We start from the raw sequence: 22,252 nt of genomic DNA on the forward strand, positions 1-22,252 counted from the left end.
AAGTTTTCCTGATTGTGCCACGCAGCTAACGGAGCAGCCGGCAGGGAAATTCCTAGATGCCTCCAAGACGGCGCAAGAACAGACACTACACACATCACATCAGCAAATGGTCACTGGCCCCCAGCTGAGCCAAGAAAGCCCGGACCCCCATCCCCTCCCCTGCCTCCCTCAGGACTCTTTAGGAAACCGGAAGGAGAGGGAGGGGCCACACACTAGCACAGCACATCCCTAACCCTCCCAGTCCAAGCGGCGGCCTCTGCTAACAGGGAGACCCAAGCTCTGATGACTGCAGTTTTAAACATGAGACCATTTTAATGACCCGGTTGTGGAATCTGGAATCTGGTCCTGATGTTAAAAGGACCAATATCCAATGGGGAAATGGGGAGCTGACAAAACACAGTTAAAAGCAGTGATTGGAGCCTTCCCCGGTGGCGCAGTGGTTGAGAGTCCGCCTGCCGATGCAGGGGATGCGGGTTCGTGTCCCGGTCCGGGAAGATCCCACATGCCGCGGAGCGGCTGGGCCCGTGAGCCATGGCCGCTGAGCCTGCGCGTCCGGAGCCTGTGCTCCGCAACGGAAGAGGCCACAGCAGTGAGAGGCCCGCGTATCACAAAAAAAAAAAAAAAGCAGTGATTGGAAAAGAAAAATAGAACCATTTCCCGTTTACACTCTGAATGGTTTTAAACACTTCAGTAAATATAAATAGGCTTGTGATTAATTGCTGGATCCCAGGGTCATGAAGTCAGTTGCATAAATACAATCTGGTCACCGAAACTGAGTTGTGCAAATAGACAAATAACTGTTGGTTTTTCCAAGTAAACAAAAGCAAGGGGAGAAGGGGATGATATCTGATTTCCTACAGAAAAGAAAAACAAAGATTATGAAACTTCCAAGGTTATTCACAGGGTAAGGAGAGGGAGGGCAGTGGAGCCCAGAAAAGAAGAAATGGGGGAGAGGGAGAAGTCAGATGCAGGGGCGACCCCTTCCCTCAGAGACATACAGAGACGTCAGGGGGAAAAGAAAGAAGCTACCAGACTCTGACAGTAAGAGATCGCTTCATGCTAGAAAAACAGCAGCAAAATCAACAAATGAGCAAACTACCAAGTTGTCGTTTATTTACCAGAATGAAAAACGAAAAGAATTTCTATCGAATCCAGCTCTAAAGGGACGGTTTAGAAATACCGAACCACAAAAACCCCACAGCATCTTAAGCTAAGGAAGAGAGGAAAGATGCTTCCTCTTTGCGTCTGCCCTGCTGTTGTTTCTTCTCACGAAAATTCCTTTTTAAAATGCTAAGGTTAACAAATGCATCAAAAGAATGAAAGACATCAAATTCCAAGGGGCTTGTTCTATATCTGAACAAGACACCTAGATGTGATTATCTCCGTGCTTCTCTAAAGGTGACAGGGGGCACGAAGCACCTGCCAATCTTGAGAAAATGCAAATCCTGACTCAGCCAGTCTAGGGTGGGGCAAAGCCTTCTCCCTGTTGCCCATGCTAGATTCACATTTGGGGAAGCAAGAGCACAGGCTCCCCGGCTCCTGTCAATCACCCAGTAGGACTAGCTACTTCCTCCACTGGGGTCTCCCGCACCCGGGGACGGCAAACTCTATTTTAAGTTTTGTGGGCCATTTAGTCTCTACTGAGACCACTCAACTCTGCCCTTGTTGCATAGACAATGTGTAAACCAAGAAGTGTGGTTGTGTTTCAATAAAACTTCATTTACAGAAGTAGGTGGCAGACCAGACTTGCCCCTCAGGGTGTAATTTGCAAAGCACTGTCCAATAGTCTGAACATAATGCCACCTCATCCCTCTGACCTTTATTACACAAGCTTGCTTACAAATCTCTATCTATAAGCCCACCACCCTTACCTCCAATGGTGGGGCTATGCCTCAGCCGTACCAGCAGCTCTGCCCCTGCCAACACCACATCGTAGGGCAGGGTTGTGCAGGGGGTAAAGGCGGGGCTCCCAGCCAGTTCTGCTGTGGGTCTTCTAACTAGTAATAACACCTACCTCTCGGAGATTTCATAAAACCGCAATGGAAATGCAAGTCTGCTCACTATGTTGGAACCGAAAAAGCCAGAATCCCTATGATGTCTTAATTCTACAGACCATGACCGCTTTTTTACCCTTCAGAGATGAAATCATGCACCATAAGGCTAACAGAAACTGGTGACTAACAGAAATTCTTGAGCTCATCCTACAGAACTGCAGGGAAGGGAGCCGCTTGTTAAAAACCCCTCCCTTGTAACCTGCGTTCACTGACTAAGCTTGTCTTAATCATTTTTTGACTCCTTAGTGGCCCCCTATAGATAACACCTCTGAGGAATGGGTCACTGTAGTAACGGGGGCTTAAGTTGTTTTCCAAGGCTTGGAGTCGGCTCCTGTCCAGTTTAAGCTGGCTAAGACTGGTTGGGACCAACGACCCTAAAACTGGGCCTGCACAGGGGTCCAGTGAGTGACCTTTTGACATCAGAAGGGTGAAAACTCCACCCTCAGACCATGCTAAGTACCTCCATTTTTGAACATGTATCCCTGAAGAAGCATGTAACTCAGATATGCTGGCATGGAATACCAGCTACCTCACATTTTCCCTACTTCCAATCACCTTTCTCCATGCCTAAGACCACCCTGCTTCTCTATCCCATAAATATCTCAAGCCCCTCACCTTCAGGGAGGCAGATATGAGATTTGTTCTCCTGTCTCCTCGCTTGGCTGCCTCGGGAATAAGCACTTTCTCTGCTGCACACCTCAGCATCTCAGCATTTGGCTTTCTGCACATTGGACAAATGAACCTGGGTCCATAGCAGAAGTGCTTACGTCTATATACTTACATTGTACATAAAAAATTTTAAAAGTGAAAAACTAATCAATCGTATCATTTACAATGAAATTGAAGAATAACAGGGGTGTGTGTGTGTGTGTGTGTGTGTGTGTGTGTGTGTGTGTGTATAGCGAGAGAACCAACAGTAATTACTGCAAAAAACAAGAGAGAAAGAGAGAGATGGGGGAGAAAGAGAAAAAAGAAAGGAAAGGAGGGAGGAAGGAAGGAAGAAGGAAGGAAAGAGACAGAGGGGGAGGAAGATGAAGGGAAGGAAGAAAGGGAGGGAGGGAGGAAATGATCTTGCTTCATGTCTCACATGGTTCTGTAAAGCCCACTGATCAGTTATAGATGCTTCAAGAAAACCTTAGCAGGTGAAAAGATTCTAAGTATGTAAGAGTTATTTTCACTTTACACTGAACAGAAGGAAATCATGAAAAGGAGTTTTTGCACTTGGGATATAGAGCAGAACGTAAATTAAGTCTTATTGGGACCTTGTTTCCATATGACCCATAACTCTCATTTAATTCCACGTGTACCAACGCACCGTGCGTAGCAACAAAGGGAGACTACATCCTTTCTGCACAAAATCATTTTTTGTGGTTGTTTCTGTTTAATCAGCATTGGGAAAAATGTGACAATACCTGTTCACTGAACTGAGGACCCTGGAGTGGGAATAGCGGGTGAGGGTGTTGGCGAGAGGAGGGGCAGCCTAAGGAAGCAAGTGTGAGGGACGGGGCAGTGAGGGGCCCTGGGCTACTCTGGGGGGACATGCAGGGTCTCTGGCTGCTCACAGGACAACAGCTGTGCTCTTCTTCTTGTGGGGAGAGGGAGGCACTGAATTCTCCCCCCACAGCTTCTTCTCTGACCCTTCTTCATCCTGAAAAAAAAAAAAAAAACAGGAGGAAAATCAATTCTTGGGAGGAAAAGGTTGGAGTAGAGTTAGCTCCATAGAACTGGAAATCAGACAAATGAAAGAAGGAGGAAAGAAAAAGGTGATGGAGGAAGGGGAGCTAGACAAGACCTAGGACGTGGGAAAGAGGGGAACGTGGGGAAATGAGAGCAAAGAAGGGCGCAGAGGCAGAAGGCGGAATTCAACCCAGGACACATGATGGGGTCATGCTCCCCGGACAGTGAAGGGCAGAGCGGAGCACGGGAAGAGGGCTGAGTGAGGGGGAGCGTGACCCCTGCTCAGCAGTGTTCCTGCCCCGTTGTCCTTCCCATCCCTAGAGCTCCACCAACCAGATCCTCTCCTTCCCTAGTGCCTCCCTAACAGCTCACCAGGGCCCGGGAGCTCTGGCCACAGAAGCGTCGGAGACCCATGCCCAGGGAAGCCAAGGATACAATGACCTGCAGGACACAGATGGCCAGGAGCAGACCACGGATTCCTAGGAACAAATCCTGAAGATAAAAGAAGAAAACAGTTACAGTCAGGGGTCTGCTCCTCTGCTTCTGCTGTTACTATCATCTTGCTACCCCAGGAGGGATCAGACCCTGGCCAACTAACTACTTCCCACCAAAGCAGATTGCATCTTCCAACTATGGGGGCAGCCACTGACTCCATCCCATCTGCTTGCCTGCAATGTGACCTTACCTCCCCGCTGTGAAGATGTGGGATCCACTGTTCCACCCCCTAGAATCTGGAAGGGCCTGGTAGTGCTTTGATCAACAAAATACAGTAGAAGTGACACTAGGTCAATTATGGGGTGGCCCTTATTTGGCCTGGCAGCTCCCATTTCCTACCTCTTGAAATGCTCACAGTGGGATGCTCCCTGTTGGAAACTGGTTGCTGGGCTACGAGAAGCCCAAGCCACATGGAGAAACTGTTGTAGGCTCCCTGGCTGATAGCCCCAGCTGAGCTCCCTGCTGTGTGAGTGTGTCATTTTAGTGGCCCAGCCCAGTCAAGCTCTTAGATGACTTCACTCTCAACTGACACCTGACTGCAGCTGCATGAGAAAATGCAAGTGAGGACTGCCCATGTGAGCCTAGTCAACCCACAGAATGGGAGAAGTAATAGTAAATTGCAGCGTTAAGCCAGTACATTTTGGGGTGGTATGTTATGCAGCAATAGACAACTGATAACAGCCACACACCAGGAAAGACGGAAGGGTGGTTCATGAAATGCTCGCTTCAATGTCTCCTCTTTGTCCTCATCCCCTTTGATTCAGGGAATTTTCATGCCATGAGGATCTGAACAATGGCTTCAGATTAAGTTAAAACCTCCTGAACCAAAGACCTTGGATGAGGTCGAAGCTTAGAGAGCCTACACCTCTGCCCTCAGGTGCCCCAATTCCCCAATGCACAGCTGTGACGCGTCCTGGAAGACTGACTCTCCTTTCTCACCGTCAGCATTTGCATGTAGCTTCTGCAGCGCTCCTCCCTCCACGATGGATAGGAATCGTTTCGTCTAGTCTCTTCGTACCCAAAGGTGGGGTTGTCAGGGTCTAAGGAATCATACACGGAGCTGATGTCATAGAAGACAAGTTCCCAGGTTAAACTATTCACACAGAAGACAACGGCGGCCACGGCCGTGGCAATGCCAGCCAGGGTGAGCAGACTTGATATGAAGCCCTAGAAGAGAGAGGTTCAGGCTGCAGACTCCCTCTGTGGGTAGCAGAGCCGTGGGGTCCCGGCCTGAAACCGGTCTCCTCTTCCCCAGCTTCCTGGCTGAGGAAACCCTCCCTACCCCTCCAGGAAATATCTTAGGATATTTGAAACCAAAGGGGAGAAGACAGAAAAATAGGGCAGGAAAACAGAGACATAGGAGGGGGAAGAGGACAAGGTGGGGCACAGAGGATGCCCAGACTCACTGAAAGTTTGCCGCAGTGTTTCTCATGGACAATGGCCCCAACTCCTGCTGCAATGGCCTAGGAAGAGAAGACACCAGAAAAGTCCTCCAGTTGGCTGTCCTGAAATGAACTCCCATCAAACTTCTCCCAACAGGCCCCAGAACAGCCAATTTGAAGCAGGATGCAAGGAACAGGCAAAGAAACCTAGCAGATGGACAGGACTCCACCTGCAACTGCCCCGCTGTTCCCAGCCTTGCCTTAAAGAGAAAAACAGAGGGTGGAAGGGTTGTGCCCACCCCCTAAGGCAGCCTCCTCATAACAGAGAGCATTTGGACTCTGGGTCTGTGGTCTCTTCCCCAAATCCCTGACCCAGGTCCAAAAGGAACTTTCTTTCTCCTTGTCCATAAACACTTGCCTCCCTCAGAGCTCACAACCCCTTTCTTACTCACCACAAACCCTGCCCAAAAGGCACAGCCTGAGGCACGCAGCTGAATCCAGGGCCCCAAGCAGAGAAGCCCTCCAAGAGCACAGCTCATAGCCCCCAGCAATATCTGGGTCACCTGCAAGAGATGCGGAAAGCCACACCCCTTCCCGTGAGTCACCTGCTCCAGGAGCAGCCCCCCAGCTCCCACCTAGGTGGCTTTCCTCTCCCCTTCCTCTGCCCTGACTTCTCCGCAGCTCCGATTCTGGAAATTCTGTTCCCTTAACGTCTGTGAAGCAGCCCGTCCTGGTTCTCCCTCATCTCTCTGACTTGCCAGCCTTTTATCCTTCATTCTTTTCTAAATCCCATTTTTCCTGAATACCACAATTTGTCATCCCACCTGATGATTCCTCCTTTTTTTCCTCCTCATTTTCCCTTGGGAAGCCCGTCATCCATGATGGGCCATGATGACCTCCTTCAGGAAAGGAGAATGGTCAGCTGACAGCCTACAGTGGTCAGCGCCTTCAAGGTCCCTTCATCTTTCAAACTGAGGGTACAGTCTTTCGGGGTGGCTAACCAGCCAATGATTAAGCAAGGCAGTGGTTCAAGGGCCATTTTCAGCTAACACGGAACTCCTGTGATGGGCAGTCTTTGCTCCCGAGCTCCCCACTGGGCGGGCCCAGACCTCGTCAGCCCTGCCTCATGATCTGATGTCTCCCCCTGCCCAGCCCTGCTCCTGCCCTTTTCATTGAATGGATGTTACACCCCAATAAACCTTTCGCACACCCAACTCCCACTCAGCGTCTGCTTCCTGGAGGATCCAACTATCACAGCCTCTTGGACATCACCACCTACATGTCCTGCCAGCTTCTCAGATTCATTGCGTCCAAATTCCAGACCCTACGCACACCCTCAGTGTCTGCCTCGCTGACTTCCAGGGCTCCAATTTTCCGGTCTCCTTCACTCCAAACCTCAGCATCTTCCCGGACTCCTCTCCTCCCTTGTACTCCACATCCACTCACTCCCAAGTCATGGCAACCCCATCCACAAAGGATTTGGATTCCTCTCTTTCCTCCTCATTTCTGCTGCGACGTTGCAGGTGCAGACCCGCCATGCTTCTTACCTGCACACCTCCTGGCTGTGAGGCTGCCTGAAGTTCAGGCACCTGCTCAGAATCCCTCCACAGTCTTCCCACTATCGAAGCTGATTCAGGACAGCAGACTCCTCACCTTGTCACTCAAGGCTCTCAGCAATATGGCCCTGGTCTGTATTTCCAGTCTAATCAGCCATGAGTCCCATTCTCTGTACCCTGACAGAACTTGTCCTATGCTTTCTGGCCTCTTTGCCCTCTTTCTTGTCATTCTTTCAACTCGAAATTCCTTTTCTTCCATCTTCCACCTCTATCTGTCTAAACACGCTGCTTCTCCATTCAAGGTCTGGCTCAGATGCCTACCCCTGCAGGACGCCATCCTGCCTCCCAAGGATGTCACCTGAGCTACCTTTAATTTTAGGCATTAGTGTAGTTGCCTGATCCCTTCTGATGGACGCTGGGCACCTTCAGGTTATTACCTAGATATTCTCTCTGAAGTTTTTCCCCCAAAGTGCCTATCATATTGCCTTGCGTCACAGGCCCTCTGTCCACGTGGGTTCAATCAACCTGAATGAACAGCCTCCAGGGACCCTTCCGCCCACCCCCCCAGCTCTGGTTGGGACTGCTCACGTTGCACCAAAGAAGGGATCCACTGTTCCTTTCCATCTAAATCTCTGTGGCGAAACTTCCCAAACGTTCTTTTCCCAAACAAGATGGGATACGAATAGTGAGTTTTCATGGGGATTCAACCCACTTTCCTTTTCCGCATTGTACTGAAGAAGGAGCGTTACCCTCCTCTGTGTCACCTTGCTAACCCACCTCTCCATCCCGCCCTTACCCCTAGTGCCAGCTGTCCGTAGCTTATGCTGGCCTTGGCAGGATGGTGGGACAGGCGCTCCATCAGGGAGCTCCCAGCTTTTAGCAGTTGTGCCAAAGCAGATTCCTGATGGATGTGGATGTCGATGTGAGTGGGCTGGGACAGCGGAGAGACCACATCGACTCCATTCACAGCCAGCATGTTTTGGGTCATCCTGCCTGCTGGGGAGATGCACAGAAGTGAGGTTTGAGATCTAAGTAAGGGAAAAAGGAATACACTGCATGAGTGCAGGGAGAGAAAACAGTCTTTGAGTCAAGCCAAGTCACGGCATGTGGGACCTTAGTTCCCCAACCAGGAATCAAACCCACGGCCCCTGCCTTGGAAGCACAGAGTCTTAACCACTGGACCACCAGGGAAGTCTCTGTCACAGTGACCTTAATCTGGGATGCAAATCGGAATCACCTCTAGAGTTTTCACCATATAGACTCTTGGACCTCTTCCCAAAATGGTCAGATACAGTTTGTCTGGGTCTTGGGACTGACAAAGAAAGGAATCTGAATTATTTCAGCAACATAGTGTACATATTTATACGTAACACTTTCATATGGTTAAAAAAAAATCAAAAGATAAAAAAGGGTATACTGCTAAAACCCACTCTCCTCTCTTTCTCTCCTAGCCAGCTAGTTGTCTTCCAGGTGGAAAATAGTATCATTTTCTAATATATCCTACAATGACGTTTTTGCATATAAAAACATGTAAAAATATTCTTTCTCTCCCTCTTTTCCCACAAATGGCAGGATAGCACACACAGTTTCTGCACAATGATTTCTTCACAGAACCATCTTTTAAAAATAATCCTACATCGGGCTTCCCTGGTGGCGCAGTGGTTGAGAGTCCGCCTGCCGATTCAGGGGACATGGGTTCGTGCCCCGGTCCGGGAAGATCCCACATGCCGCGGAGCGGCTGGGCCCGTGAGCCATGGCCGCTGAGCCTGCACGTCCGGAGCCTGTGCTCCGCAACGGGAGAGGCCGCAGCGGTAAGAGGCCCGCGTACCGCAAAAAAATAATAGTAATAATAATCCTACATCAGTCCATAAAATACGCCCTCACTCGTTTTTATGGCTGCATAGTATTCCATTGTACGAATGCATCATAATTGTTTTAAGCAGTCCCCTATTTATAGACCTTTATTTTTTTTCTTACAAGCAATGTGGAATCAGCAGGTCAAGGAATGTGTATTTGTAATTTTAAAAGGTATTTCCCTCCATGGAGCTATTTCCATGCAATTCTCATGCAAGGGCAATTCCAAGAGTGTCCACTGCTCCTCCCCAAGACCAGCAGAAGGTGTCAGCAAACTTTCTAATCTTTTCAAATGTCTCTTGGAAAAATGACATTCCGTTGTAGATTTTAATCCTTTTTAGTCAATAAAATGCCCCCTTTTAATTGTGTATCTCAGTGACTTTTAACAAATGTGTACATATGTGCAACCATTACTACAGTGAAGATACAGAACATTTCCATGTTGCAAAAAGTCCCCTAATGTCCCTTCCCCGGGAACCCCTCCAACCCTTGGCCCCAAGCAACCACCAGTCTGCTTTCTGTGACTACTCCAGTATCAGTTCTCTTATTATGAGTGAGGTTGGTCATCTTTCATACGTTTAAGAGCCTTTTTCCTCTTCTTTTGCGAGCTTTCCTTTCATATCCTATGAACTACTCATTACTCTGTTTTGTTTTGGTTTTTATAGGAGTTCTTCGTGTATTTGAAAAATTACCATCGGCGACACGAGTTACAGATAGTGCTTTCAATTTGTGATTTAGTTTTGACTTCATTTGTATTTTTATATAATCAAAGGTTTCAGTCATTTTTTATGATTTCTGGGTTGTATATTGTACTTAAAAGGGACTTTCCCATTTCAAGATTATAAAATAATAATTCATCCATGTTTTCTTCTAAGTGCGTTTATGTTTTCAGTTTTCACATTTAAATGTTGAGCCGTCTGGAATTTACCTTGTAAGTTGGAAAAAATGGGTCCAAGTTGGTTTTGGTTTGTCTTCTTCAGATGGTTAACTTCTAAAGAGTATATTCTGTTTACGGAATATATCATCTTTCTCCCACTGATTTAAAATGCTCCCCTGAGCAAAAATAAAATTCCCGTAGGAATCCAAGCCTATCTTAGTCTTTATATTCTGCCCATTGGTGGATCTGATGAGTCATGCAACATTACTGTAATTTTAATAATGAGTACAGAGTTTAATATTTAGTTGAGCTCTTTCATGACCTGCCCCCCCACGTTACTTTTTTCTTTCATGGCCACTTTTTTTGTTGTTGTTGTTTTTGTTTTGTTTTGGTTTGTTCGTTTGTTTTGGTTTTTGCAGTACGCGGGCCTCTCACTGTTGTGGCCTCTCCCGTTGCGGAGCACAGGCTCCGGACGCGCAGGCTCAGCGGCCATGGCTCACGGGCCCAGCCGCTCCGCGGCATGTGGGATCCTCCCGGACCGGAGCACGATCCCGTGTCCCCTGCATCGGCAGGCGGACTCTCAACCACTGCGCCACCAGGGAAGCCCCTCATGGCCACTTTTGCTAGATTACTTCTCCTTAGGCACTTTAGAATCAACTTGCCTAGCTCCAAAGGAAATCCTCTCCAGGTAATTCTCATGGACATCCTACTTATCACTGTTTAAATCATAACATGATTAATAACAATTCTAAAAACACCAGCAAGAGCAATAAGTTTAAGGCCTTCCCGTTTGTATCGTATGAACTTTACAGAGCAGTTTCACTCCTCACCTACCTGGCCTCCGTGCAGTATAAAGGACGGGTGTTTGACGATTCTGCAGACGTGCAAGGAGGTTCAGACCTGTTCGCAGACACACAAGGAAGCCCAGCCGGGATTCTGGCCAGATCTTCCTTGGGACCCAGCGATCAGCACCATATTGCAGAGTCCAGAATGTGCCTTGGGCTCCGGCTCCCTCTGAGCCCTCCGGATACCACTGCTTCCCCCTCTCGCCTCACCCCCAGCTCCAATCCCCAGCTCAACCTAGATTCCTGCTCTTCCTCTGAGCCAGGCCAGCCCCGTGAAGATCCCCTTTCATGCCACCCTAACTCCAGGGTGTGGGGCTCTTCCCTGCTGCCTTGGACACTCTCCTCTGCCCAGCTCCTCCCTGTGCCCCTGAAGCTGGGGAGAGAGGGCCAGGATCCCAGCTACACCCTGGGCCCTCCACCTTCTGCCTTTGCTATTGAAGGACCTCTCACCAGGAAACCACCCGAGCCTCACCACCCCACCCTCAGAATAAAGATATGAGGCACTGGGGAGGGAGAGTCCAGCCGACGCGGCCGGGCACGGGCCCCCCGACCTCCCTAGCCATTTTCCTAGTGTCACGTCCTCTATCTAGTGTATCCCTCCCTCCCAAGGAGGTCCTACAGGGACCAGGAATGGGGGGAGAATGGCATCCTGTGAGACAGGATGGGGGCTTTGGGGACTGGTCTTGGAGACTCCTCGAGAGAAAGAGAGAGGGTCCTGCACTGAGAGTCTCCTGGGATGGGTCACCTGGACTGCTCACCTGAGGGCCCTGCTCACCTGCTGTCCTCTGGGAACCAGCGGCCGAGTAGAGCAGAGCTGCCCAGAGCTGAGGCACCCGGCAGTGGGTGGGAGAGAGCAGAAGGAAGGGGTGGAGTGATGAGGGTTTGACCTTCAGCGTCTTGACTTCCCAGAAAAGAGCTGGCCCAAAGGGGCCCCTCTGGGGGCGGGGGGTTGGTCTTGAGTAGATAATCAGGCTGGCGGGAGAAGGCAGAGCGCACAGACACGCACACGCTGGCGTGTTCATCCCTACGCAGCACACACACTGGGGTGCACACAGCACAGGCAAGTCCTTGTTCAGAAAACCCCTGCCCTGGTGGGGATGGGGGATTTTCCAGGGCTGGTCAGCTCTGCAGTCTCCTCCGTGCTCTCCAGAGCGTCGGAGCCAAGTGATCTCCCCTGGCAGCTAGAAAACCCTGGAGGGGCCCTTTGCTCCAGCTGTGTGCTGAGAAGTTGCCTCATCCTTCCCTTTCTGGAGCTCCACCAAACCCCTCTCCTTTCTGCCTGGTTCTCAGCCCCCACTCAGCCGTCCCCAGCCCTCCTATCACCCTCGACCGTGACTGCCGGTCCCTGATGAGAGCAGGTGAGGCAGACCCTCAGCCCAGGCGGCCTTTTCCCAGAGACCCTTCTCACAGGGCCCCTCCCCAGAGGAGTCCACACCCTGCCCCTCAAAGGCCCCCCAGAACTTGCTGGGGAGGGAAGGACCAACCACCATGTAGAGGACATGCATCCAGGAAGGTGGCAGGAGTGGAGGCCAGGTACAGCCTCGTCCCCGTTTGAAGTCAAGTCATTCTGGTCTTGGGCCTCCATCTGCACCCACAGCTTCATGCAGAGGGTTGGGGGGGCGCAGTCTGAACAGGCAGCGTGGGGCTGAGTAGCCATTGATGGAGAGGGAGACATGTAGGGGCGGGGGGTGGGTCCCCGGGCTCAGCTGGGAAGCAGCTACCTCAACAGTAGCTCAACAGGCAGCCAGGACTCTCTTCTGTCCGGCAGCCTGAGGGCTCTGGAGGGGGAGAGGCAGGGGGGAGAGCCAGGGTGAGGGCCGTGATCACACAAGCGGGCTGGGAGCAGAAAGGAGAGAGGTGAGGGCTCCAGGGCACTGCTTGGTCCAGACCCTGAGGCCGTGGGTGGAGGATGGGGAGACACAGCAGGTCTAGGGTGAAGAGGGCAGCTCCAGTGGGCTGAGCGGTGACCACAGCCTCAGCAGACGCAGGGGTCCCTCACATGACACCCCTCAAGGCAGGTCCCAGATGCTGCACTGTGACCGGGGGCCTCGCCAGCTCCCATGGAATCTGTGCAAACCTCCTGCCAACTCTTCCCCCTGACGCCCCCTTCCTCCCTCCCAGGCGGGTGTCCACCGGCTTGAAGATGGCAGATGGCGGGGGCGTGGCCTCTGGGGCTCCCCAGCCCACCTGCATCAAGGTGCACATCCACCAGGAGTTGGCTCTGGCCAAGCTGCTGCTGAGTAGGTGTCCCCTGCTGCAGCCCCACGTGCCCTCGCCGCACGCCGCCTCCCGGGCCCTGGGCCACCGCCGGCTGCTGGTGGCCTCCTGGGTGAGTAGGGCGAGGACGGGCACCCAGGCTCCCCGGACTGGGAAGGGTAAGCCCCCTCCCCTGGCTGCACACTCTCCCAGCCAGCCTCTCTCTGAGTGGGATGCTTATGCTCTTCCTAGAGATCAAGTTCCGGCCTTTCCTTCACTTACTGGCCTCTCAGTGAAAGCTGTAGGTAGGGTGGGCTGTGGGCTGAAGTGTGCAGAGGAGCCCCTGACCATTTAAAGTCCCAGCTGGTGGAACCCGGAGGTCATCCTCTCACGACCCAGCGTGGGCTAGCTCTCCCCTCCCCTTGCCTTCTCTCCCCTCCTGTCCTCTCCCTTCTCGTGCCCCCTCTCTTCCTCTCTTCTCTCTCTCTTCCCCTTTCATAGGGTTCTAACCTTTAATACGTGGAGTGGAAAGTCCTCAAAACTCCCCTGAGGCTTAGACGCAGACTGGGCCTGGGACCCGGGATCCGGGTTCTTAGGTTTTTCACCTCTCAGGCGGTGCAGATCGTGCTGGGGGTGTTCAGTGGGGTCCTGGGGGGATTCCTCTTCATCTTCTACTACACCACGCTGCTTGGATCGGGAGCCCCCATCTGGACAGGGGCTGTGGTGAGTGGGGCGGGAGGACCGTGGGCAGAGGGACCCCCTATCAGAGGTGAGAGACCACCACCATCGACCCCATCAGAATGTAGACTGTTTGCAGCTGAAAAGACTCCCAGATCTCTAGGCTGACACCAGGCTTCTACAGACGGGAAACCAGCTGAGCTAAGGGCTGGGAGGGCCACGGTCACCGGTCAGCTCTCCCGGGTCCCTGCACCGGGCTTCTCCCACCACTTCTCCCACCTTCAGCAGCAGATCAGCTAAGGATCTAGGACAGGGCTCATCTCCAGGCACTTGCACTGAGATGGAGGGAGGCGGAACGTGCTGGAGCGTGTGTACAAGGGAGATGCACCCCCCGGTGGTTTCCCATTGCCCTCTGCAGGCCCTGCACACAGGGGAAGTCCAGGGGGGCTCACCGGACAACGGCAGCTATGTCAGCAGATGGACGTGTGCCACCGGCGGCAGGAGATGGGTGGGCGGATCATAGCAGGAAGGAGGCGCCCTCTGTCCTGCCCACCCTCACAGAACAAGAGCAAAACACACATATCGATTAAGAGAGGAGCCCAAAGTAATGATCGTCATCCACCCCACGGCCGAAAACACTGAGATTAGCGACAGAACTGCCAGACAGGATTCAGATCCATCTTTCCCTTGGCATCAGCCAGACTTCCTGTCCTGGAAGACCCGCTGGGTGGGAGGCTGAGCGCTGTTGGAACGAGCGCCTGCCCTCACCCCGAGGCAGCGGACGCTGATCCTGTACTGAGAGCTCCTCCAACACCCCGGACCTTCCACCCCACCGCCCTGGAGCTTTCATAAAGCACCTGGTGTTGCTTAAAAAGAGAGGGTTTTGGAGAAGGGAAGGGGGGCTTACACCCGGCTTGACCATGAGCAGTTTTGATGTCCCTAAAATAGAGGGTCCTGCAGCCTCGGGCGTTTGATTCGGCCTTCAATACCCTCACCGTTGAAGACAACAGAGCTCAGCTCAAAACCTCGGGTCCACGTGGGGTGCTGTGGGGAAAGGCCAGCAGGACGGTTGGTTTTGCCTGTGGGACTTGAGGAAGGAAAAAGAAGCAGGCTGCTGGGGGTGGGGCTCGGCTGCCCCGAGCTACCCCTGCTGCTTCAATCTCTCCCCAGGCTGTGCTGGCTGGAGCTGTCGCCTTCATTTATGAGAAACGAGGTGGCACCTACTGGGTGAGTTTGGGGAGGGGTTGACACCAGCCCCGGAAGCTGGAGGCCACCCCAAGCCTGCCGCCCATCCCACGCCCCCTCCACTAGGCTTCCCGCTCTTCGTCCCGGGCTGGGCTCCAGAGAGACTGAGTCTCCAAGGTCTGTCTCCACACACTGCCCTCACCAGGCCCTGCTGAGGACCCTGCTCGCCCTGGCAGCTTTCTCCACGGCCACAGCCGCCATCATCCTTGGGGCTAGAAGTTTCCATGAGTACCACCATTTCCTCTTTAATGGTATCTGTGATGTCTCCCCTTCCTGGAGGCCCACCGGGGCCCCCAGCTCTCCGAGTGCAGACGAGGGAAGGCTGCAGCTGTGCACCTCCTATGTGAACATGCTGAGTAGCCGGGCCGGGGAAGGCAGCAGGCGGTGGGCAGGGAGGGTCAGACAGTGGAGGAGAGTGAGGCTGTCCACCAAGAAGGGCGTGACCTGTTCTGCCCTGAGCATGTCTCCCGTCACCACACGTGGCAGCGAACGAAACAGAAGCGGTTCCTATGGTTGTGGGAGGTACAGATCTGTGGGAAATACAAACACTGAACTCATAATAAAGGAGCTAATACTGCAAATACGTGAAGAGCTACGAAGGTATTAAATGCATGTTCAAGTCTTGGGCTTGTCAGGGAACCAGACCACAGCCCAAGCCCATCGCTGCTCAGATGAGGACGCTGAGACCCGGTGACAGGGGTTACTGGCCGCTCTCTGCATGCTACACCCACTGACCCCCACCCCAGGCTCCTTCGTCAGCCTCCCCCCACCCCGGAAGCTACCGACTTGGGGATGGGATGAATGGGGTGGAGAGTGACCCTGTGCCATGATCAGCGTGAAGACAGACCACAAATGGCAACAGTCTCTCTGGGTGCCTATAGCTTCGGTCCTCTGTCCCCAGGCCCTGTTCATAAGCATCAATGCCATGCTGTTGGGGGTCTGGGCTCTGCTGCTTCTAGCATCTCTGGTCCCCCTGTGTCTGTGCTGCTGGAGAAAATACCGATCTAAGGAGGTGAGTGCTAAAGCTTGTGTCTGTGTGTTTGGGGCAGCAGTGCTGTCCAGGGGAGATAGGAATGGAGAACGGATGGTTTGGGGAGGAGAAAAGTGTCATTATAGTGAGTGTCAAGGGGCATCATTCCTGTCTTTCCACCCCAGTAGTGGCCCAGCCCAGAGACCCCCTGTCCCTGACCAAGTAACACCCAGTCCAAAGACCCTAGTGAGGGACTTCCCTGGCAATCCAGCGGTTAAGACTTCACCTTCCAATGCAGGGGGTGCTGCTGGTTCAATCCCTGGTCGGGGAGCTAAGATCCCACATGGCTCGCGGCCAAAACACCAAAACATAAAACAGAAGCAATATTGTAACAAATTCAATAAAGACTTTTAAAAAATTGGTCCACATCAAAAATAAAATCTGAAAAAGAGACCCTAGGAAGCTAGGGAAGTCCATGTACATGGTGGGACCTTGGGGCTCTTTGCATCAGGTACCATGAGGCTGATGGTGGATCTGATTGGCTCCAGAAATAAGCTGCCCTGGTACAGAGTATTTACACTTTCTCTCCCCCATGGGCTGTCCCACCCCCTCCTTTTCCCTTAGAAAAGAGACCCTCCCTTGGAAGAAACTGCTGGGAGTGAGTGAAATTAGCCCTGCTTCTCCAGAGGACTCATGTCTGGAGCTCCACCTGGACTGGGTGTCCCAGCATCTGCCTCGTGGAAGAAGAACCAGGCCGGGAAGAGAGGCTCTCCTCTGGCCCCAGTTATCCTTCCCCCATGGCCACAGCCACTGCCCTGCACCACCAACCATCAGAGCTGCTCTGGTCCATTTCCTGCTCACCTTCACCATCCTGCCTGCTTCATGTCCCTTCTTGAGCAATGATGATAATAAACTCTCGTGCTGTTGCTCCCAGTTTCTTGCTTACGGTATTTCTCTTGGCTGGAGGGAGGCAGAGGAGAATGAGGCAACAGCAAACCTACAAAGCTCGTTCCACTCCCAACAGCCAGTCTGGGTCTAGAGTTGCCGGCCTTGAAAACAGACTCTCTTTGAGGCTGGTCCTGGGACTGTAGGCCCAAATGCCTGGGAATGAAGGATGAAAGGAAGAGAGACTCTGATCCCCACTCCCTGGTATGAATTTTGTCATACCAGGATTGCTAACCAAGGTGGAGGGGAGCGTATCATCATCTAAACCCAAAAAACGAGGAAGGGGAGCAATTACTGTGTTTCAGCCAGAGACAGAGAAACCTGATGGAGATGGTGCTTGATTTGAGCTCTCACCTTCCCAGAGAAACACAGCCAGCCTGAGATGATTCTGCAGCGAGGCATCCTGAGGAATAAATACCCAAACTACCCATTTCTACCTCTTGCTAGTTTTCCCTATTCGCCAAACCTAACAGGAAGTCATGGAACATTGGGCAATGATATGATCCGTATACGACACCCCTCTGGGGCACAGAGAAATATGGAAAGGACATCTGGAGAGGCAAACAAATGGTATCTGAAACAATTACTTTTGTTTGTGTGTGAAAAAATATGGTTGAAGACTTCCCAAATTTGCTGAAAGACACAAACAGACAGACTCAAGAAGCTCAATGAACCCTTAACAGAACCAGCTCAAAGAAGTACAAGCCTAGATATATCATAATCAAACTGCTAAAAACTAAAGACAAAGCCTTGAAAATAGCCAAACAAAAATGACCCATTACCTATAGAGAAGGGTAATCCAGTGACTGTGGTTTCTCATCAGAAACTGTGATGGCCAGAGAAAGTGGCACCACGCTTTTTTAAATCATTAAATATAAGCACAATATTGTACAGCAACATTTTAGTGTGACTAAAAACAGAGCTGGCACAAGGGAGTCTGGGGGCTGATGGTCTGTTCTTTATCCTGATCATGGTACTGGTTACAGGAATCTATACATGTATTAAAACTCACAGACCTGTACACAGAAAAACAAAGGACAGTTTTACTATCATAATAACTCATAATGATACGGAGATAAATTTAGGATTATTTGTCCATCCCTATCTCAACACCTCCAAGTCATTTCCAGATGTGTACATTCATTTTCCCCCTCAAAATAAGAGCCTCTTTGATGCAAGCCTGTGATTGTAGCTGTACTTTATATATATATTTGTTGTTGTTGTTGCTGTTGTTGTTGTTGTTTTGTTCTGTTTTGTTTTGTTTTGGCTGCGTTGGGTCTTTGTTGCTGTGCATGGATTTTCTCTAGTTGCGGTGAGCAGGGGCTACTCTTTGTTGTGGTGCGAGGGCTTCTCATTGCAGTGGCTTCTCTTGTTGCAGAGCACAGGCTCTAGGAGTGTGGGCTTCAGTAGTTGTGTCACAGGCTCAGTAGTTGTGGCGCACGGGCTTAGTTGCTCCATGGCATGTGGGATCTTCCCAGACCAGGGCTCGAACCCATGTCCCCTGCATTGGCAGGCAGATTCTTAACCACTGCACCACCAGGGAAGCCCTGTATTTTCAAATAAACAAATTGCTTTTGAAAAAAATTTTTTAAACAAAAGGCAGGGCTGGCAAGATACCTGATTTCCTACAGAAGAGAAAACCGAAGATCCAGGACTCTCTGAAGCTGTTCGGAATGAGGGAGGGTAATCAACAGGGATGGAAGCTGAGGAAGAGCTCTGGGTGGGGGTGGGGGGGTGGGGGGGACTTGGGAAGGGGTCAGTCCCAGAGACTCAAATCTGCCAGATGCAATAAACAAAGGAGGTTGCCACATTCTGACAGTAAAAGATCACTTCTGAGCAAAAGGGCAAACTGAGTTGACATTCATTTAACTGAATAAAGAATGGAAAGAATTTACATCTAGTCAAAGCCCTAAAATGACTGAATTTGGAAACAATGTAGAAGAGAAATTCATACCATCTTTAGCTTGAGAAAGAAAGTCATCCACCACGGTCTTTATCTCAGATTTATCCTGCAAATATTTCTTAGGACAATATGTTTTTTAAACTTAGTAATTAACAGGCTCCAAAACAGAATTAAAACAAGATTGAATTTAAATTCAAATGCCTGCTTCCCTATCTGAATTCCACCCCTCCCCCCACCCCCCCCACCCCCGCACAAGCCAGCTTGATGTAATTAACTCCGCCACCTAGTGGCTACAAAAAGTGTTCTTCAGGAGAAACCAGAAAATTAATTTTTTTACACAATTCTTTGAAAATTGTCAATGTATTACTGAACAAATATCTACTAATGCCTCCCATGTGGCAGGCACTGTGGGTCCTGGGAAGGGAACTGTGAACAGTGCGACATCCTTGCCTAACCCAGGTGACCTTGAGGAGTGAGGGCCAAGGAGGCAGGACATCTTCCCCGTCCCCCAACAGGCGTAAACCTGCCACCTGTTCTGCTTGAGGCAGTTGGTTAGAATCGTGCCATTACATGCCCTCGAATCCAGAATTAGAGGGCAGATGGGAGGTTTCCTACTGCTCCACCACCTCCAGTTTTCTCCCTGTCCCACCTCATCTGCTCCAGGGACCCACAGTTCAGGAACCAGATATCCCAGTTCTGAGCTGGAGTCAGCCCCTGTTACAGCCCACCCTGCCTGAGCGTCCATACAGGTGGTAGCTCGGTCCTGGCCCACTGGGACACAGGCCTGCCCATCCACTGGGAAGACCTTCCACACTCACAAGAATGGTGGGGACACGGTCCACGGAAAATCTCTTCTTGGAAACTTGGGCTCCATGGTAGAAGGACCCCGGAAGTGGCCTCTCCCTCCCCTACCCGGCCAAGCCTGGGGTCCCAGAAGAACCTGCCTGCCCCACAGCGGAAGCAGTGTGACCCAGGGCCCAAAGAAGATGCCCTGAAGCACAGCTCCAAGCCTCCAGCACAATCTGGTCACCTTCGGCACAATAGACAAGAAGGATTTCTTAAACAAGACACCAAAAGCTCCAGCCATAAGAAAAGACTGATACATTTAAATGCATTAAAATTAGAGACTTCTGGGCTTCCCTGGTGGCGCAGTGGTTGAGAGTCCGCCTGTCAATACAGGGGACATGGGTTCGTGCCCCGGTCTGGGAGGATCCCACATGCCGCGGGGCGGCTGGGCCCGTGAGCCATGGCCGCTGAGCCTGCGCGTCCGGAGCCTTTGCTCCGCAACGGGAGAGGCCACAGCAGTGAGAGGCCCGCATACCGCAAAAAAAATAAAAATAAAAAATAAGTGAGAGATATTTAAAGTTTACTCTTGAGTTTGCACAAGATATCCTCACTCCTGACCACTATGAGTGACAGAAACTATCCCAGCTTTCCGGTGGTTTCAGAAGAGAACCGTGGCTCTCCATGGAAAGGCCGCCGTGGCATAAGCTGAGAACAGCCAGGAGAGAGTGGGTATCAGGTGTCTCTCGTGGCCCAGTGACTTTGCCGTGCCCGGCCCAGGAGTGGGTCTGGACTGCCTTGGTTGCCAGTATGACTTTTCTGGTTGAAAAAGATGAAACCGGAAGAAAGGAGGTGATGTTCTTACGGATGTGAACACTTTCCTTCCTCCGTGCTCAGAGTCACAGACCTAGACCTGGTCAGTGGACAAGAAACCAGGATTCCTAAGAGTGCTGACGTTCTTCTTGCCCCTCCAGGTGTCCTCTCCACCCTGCTCGCCTGGCAGCCTGGCCTCCATGGGCCGCATTTGGAGGCTCCCTTGTGCCATAGCGCAGGTTGGCTTCAGCCTATAGGTGGCCCTGGCAGGCGGAGGTGATCAAAGTATTTGGTCCCCTGGCTTCCTCTGTGCCAGACCCCAGTTTGGCATGGCAGCGTCCTACCAAGGGCCACAGCTTTTGTCAGGTGGCTCTGTCCTACAAGTCTCAGCTTGTTCTAGGAACATGCCAGATTAAAGGAACCAGAGAAGCTCATCAAGAGATTACCTAAGGGGGCTTCCCTGGTGGCGCAGTGCTTGAGAGTCCACCTGCCGATGCAGGGGACACGGGTTCGTGCCCCGGTCCGGGAAGATCCCACATGCCGCGGAGCGGCTGGCCCCGTGAGCCATGGCCGCTGAGCCTGCGCGTCCGGAGCCTGTGCTCCGCAAAGGGAGAGGCCACAACAGTGAGAGGCCCATGTACCGCAAAAAAATAAAATAAAATAAATAAAAAAGAGATTACCTGAGACCAGATTAAAGGAGTGCAGGCACTGCACACACCCTAACCCTATCAACAACCCCATCCTTGAACCATTGTTATAAAACTCCACACCAAATCCTCCTGGGTTGGGACACACAGTTTTGAGGGGCAGGAACCCTCTGTGTTCCCCTTTGCCTGGCAGAACAATAAAGCTATCGTTTTCTACTTCACCCAGAACTCTGTCTCCAAGATTCGATTCAGCCCCGGTGCACAGAGGCCAAGTTCTCGGCATCAATACCAGGAGGAGTGGATAGCAGGCAATAGATGAAGGAGCTGCTTGGGCATAGAACTGGCTGGTGTGCTGGAGGGGCTGGGAGGCCAAGAAGTCCAGGTCTGGCAGGACTGTCAGATGCCCAGCTGGAGGGTGCAAGGAAGGGGCATTCCCATGATAAGGGAGCTATAGGTCTGAAACTCCAAATAGTAGGAACTAAAGATAGGTGCTTAATAACCATTTTAAAGACATTGGTGGAATGGCATAAGCCATGAGTACAGATAAACTGCATGTGGGGAAGTAGACCAGTGAGCAATAATTATTTGCTGAACATTTCTTCAGCACTGGCTGCACGCCAGGCACTAAACCAAGTATTTTACGGTGATCGAATGCCTTTGCCTCATTTATTATAATCCTCACAGCAACCCTTGTGAGGCACTGACTAGTGTGATCCTCATTTTACAAACAGGAAACTAAGGTTCAGAGAAGTCAAGTAACTTGCCGAAGGTCACACTGCTAGGAAATGTCATCACGGAGAGTTGAATCCAGAGAGTCTGACTCCTGATCCTGGGCTTTTTGTTAATCATTTCACTGAATGAGCTCCTCGGTTGCTCAATCTATACTAGAGTTTTATATTTTTTTCTTCATGTTGTTTACCCCCAAGGACCGGTAGGTCTGAAAGATAACAGTAGAATTAACTGCTCTATGCCTGCAGACTCTGAGTTTTCCAATCTGTACGTGTTCCTGAAAGAGCCTGGGACTTTGCCCCCATACCCACGAGTGAGAAAGAAAACCGAGGGAAGTAATGCTTTGACTAATGCAGAATCCTCTCCTAACTCCATTCCAGATGATTTGCATTTCAAATCAAGTAACCAGCCGTTCGGAAAATTCAGTCTGGGGGTGTGACTTGCGCAGTGAGAGGTGAAAATGCAAAAACATGTCTGTTTTCCCCGTTTCAAACATTTTATTGGCTTCTCATGGTCTCCGAGATAAAGTCCACATTCCCTGCACGTCCGGCCCTTGCCTACCTCTCTGGCATTTTTACTGGCTGTACCAACTGCTCCCTCAGC

At 51.3% G+C, this 22,252-nt stretch overlaps 2 protein-coding genes across 2 annotated transcripts; one reads left to right on the forward strand and one right to left on the reverse strand.

Annotated features, from left to right (window-relative positions):
- Positions 1 to 3,433: 3,433 nt before the first annotated feature.
- TMEM176B (transmembrane protein 176B) lies at positions 3,434 to 10,830 on the reverse strand. The gene is made up of 7 exons (XM_082846066.1): positions 10,730 to 10,830; positions 7,961 to 8,160; positions 6,061 to 6,171; positions 5,633 to 5,689; positions 5,166 to 5,393; positions 4,104 to 4,223; positions 3,434 to 3,702 (listed from the first exon to the last, which is right to left on the reverse strand). Exons 2-7 carry the CDS (start codon positions 8,150 to 8,152, stop codon positions 3,613 to 3,615), a joined length of 798 nt encoding a protein of 265 aa, XP_082702192.1. The 5' UTR covers positions 8,153 to 8,160; positions 10,730 to 10,830; the 3' UTR covers positions 3,434 to 3,612.
- TMEM176A (transmembrane protein 176A) lies at positions 10,628 to 20,530 on the forward strand (the record flags this gene model as incomplete). The annotated part of the gene is made up of 7 exons (XM_082846871.1): positions 10,628 to 10,692; positions 12,862 to 13,069; positions 13,549 to 13,659; positions 14,785 to 14,841; positions 15,005 to 15,215; positions 15,741 to 15,871; positions 20,435 to 20,530. 7 exons carry the CDS (start codon positions 10,628 to 10,630, stop codon positions 20,528 to 20,530), a joined length of 879 nt encoding a protein of 292 aa, XP_082702997.1.
- Positions 20,531 to 22,252: the final 1,722 nt, after the last annotated feature.

The sequence above is a fragment of the Leucopleurus acutus genome, assembly GCF_964270905.1.
Source record: "Leucopleurus acutus genome assembly, chromosome: 9".
NCBI lineage: Eukaryota > Metazoa > Chordata > Mammalia > Artiodactyla > Delphinidae > Leucopleurus > Leucopleurus acutus.